This window comes from Frankliniella occidentalis, unplaced genomic scaffold, assembly GCF_000697945.3.
Source record: "Frankliniella occidentalis isolate FOCC.00 unplaced genomic scaffold, Focc_3.1 Scaffold74, whole genome shotgun sequence".
NCBI lineage: Eukaryota > Metazoa > Arthropoda > Insecta > Thysanoptera > Thripidae > Frankliniella > Frankliniella occidentalis.
The window spans coordinates 67,961-69,196 of record NW_026267204.1 but is presented as its reverse complement, the minus strand read 5'-3'; the positions used below and the strand labels follow the sequence as shown (position 1 = coordinate 69,196).

At 47.4% G+C, this 1,236-nt stretch overlaps 1 protein-coding gene across 1 annotated transcript in view; it reads left to right on the top strand.

Moving 5' to 3' along the window:
- LOC127749646 (uncharacterized) overlaps positions 1-1,236 on the top strand; it is a 31,358-nt gene that overhangs the window by 21,852 nt on the left and 8,270 nt on the right. The window contains exon 2 of the mRNA XM_052268665.1: positions 62-178. Coding sequence (XP_052124625.1) covers positions 62-178 — 117 coding nt within the window. The remainder of the gene's footprint in view (positions 1-61; positions 179-1,236) is intronic.

The window sequence follows — 1,236 nt, the reverse complement described above, 5'->3', positions numbered from 1 at the left end:
CTCCCTCTCTCCCTCCCTGTCTCTTTATTTCTCTCTCTTACTCTTTTGCTCTGTCCCTCAGGCCGGTGCGGGCGCGAGAGCCCCTGCGAGCAGCTCTGCTTTGAGCTCCACGACGGCATGTTCGAGTGCGAGTGCCGCGAGGGTTACGTGCTTCACCTCAACGGCTACGGCTGCCTCGGTGAGTAGAAGAAATTGGCTCTCATGCGGCCAGAAACATAATTCAAAAAAATAGTACGTGTGAACTGTTTTGTCAGTGTAACCTAACTTAACAGTTCTGTGTAAAGGTGATATCACATCGCAACTTTATCGCAAGGAGTAGCGTAAAATATTTGATGTGCACTATAAAGCGAAGTTGAGGAGAGGTAGTCTGGCCACTATACAACCTTGAATGACGGCTAATAAGCTATTGGACTGGAGGACGGGAAGAGCGGCAACCACAACGAGAGAATGATGAAGGGGGCCTTTGTGTTGTGGTGGGGTAATTAGAAGTATCGGCGGGGAACTGGAAGCTGTGCTCTGCGATAAAATAATTACGAAACTTACAAGTAAATTCACTGATAAACTAAGTGTTCAACTGATAAACTGAGACTCGTTGTGCCTCACACCAAATGGTGTGAGACCCTCTGTGCCTCACACCATTTAGGATGAGGAAGTATCTATCCACTTGCTGTGAGGCACAACGAGTCTCACACCAATTGGTGTGAGGCATAACGAGTCTCACACAATTCGGTGTGTGGTATTTTGCCTCACACCATTTGGTGTAAAACTGTCTCACACCTGAGTTTCCAGAGTGTACACAGGATTACGTGATTACATGGATGACACATTTGTTGTGAGAGATTTCACATGCATTTTTGGGACTAAGAACGTTAAATTTTAATAAATGAGTAAATTTTAGTGATAATTTTTCAAAATTTGGTTAAGTATTACACAAATTACATAGGGATTGCACTTCCATCCGTACACAGTATTACAGGAGATGGTAGCCCCCCCGCCTTTTGCATGGTGTCTTTGTGCATATGGGCCCCTAGCTTTATAACTGCACACAATTTTCCGCGTGGTTGGCGCGAGCTCGTGGAGTGGACAACTCAGGGAGTAAAGTGTTCATTCATTGTTGGGCTGCTACCTAGACGTAGCCCGAAAATGCGACAGGTGGTGTTGAACCATGTCGTTGCTCTGCTCCTCATCCCCTGCACCGCGGGGTGTGGCGGTGGCGGGGCGGGGCGTGGCGAGGCT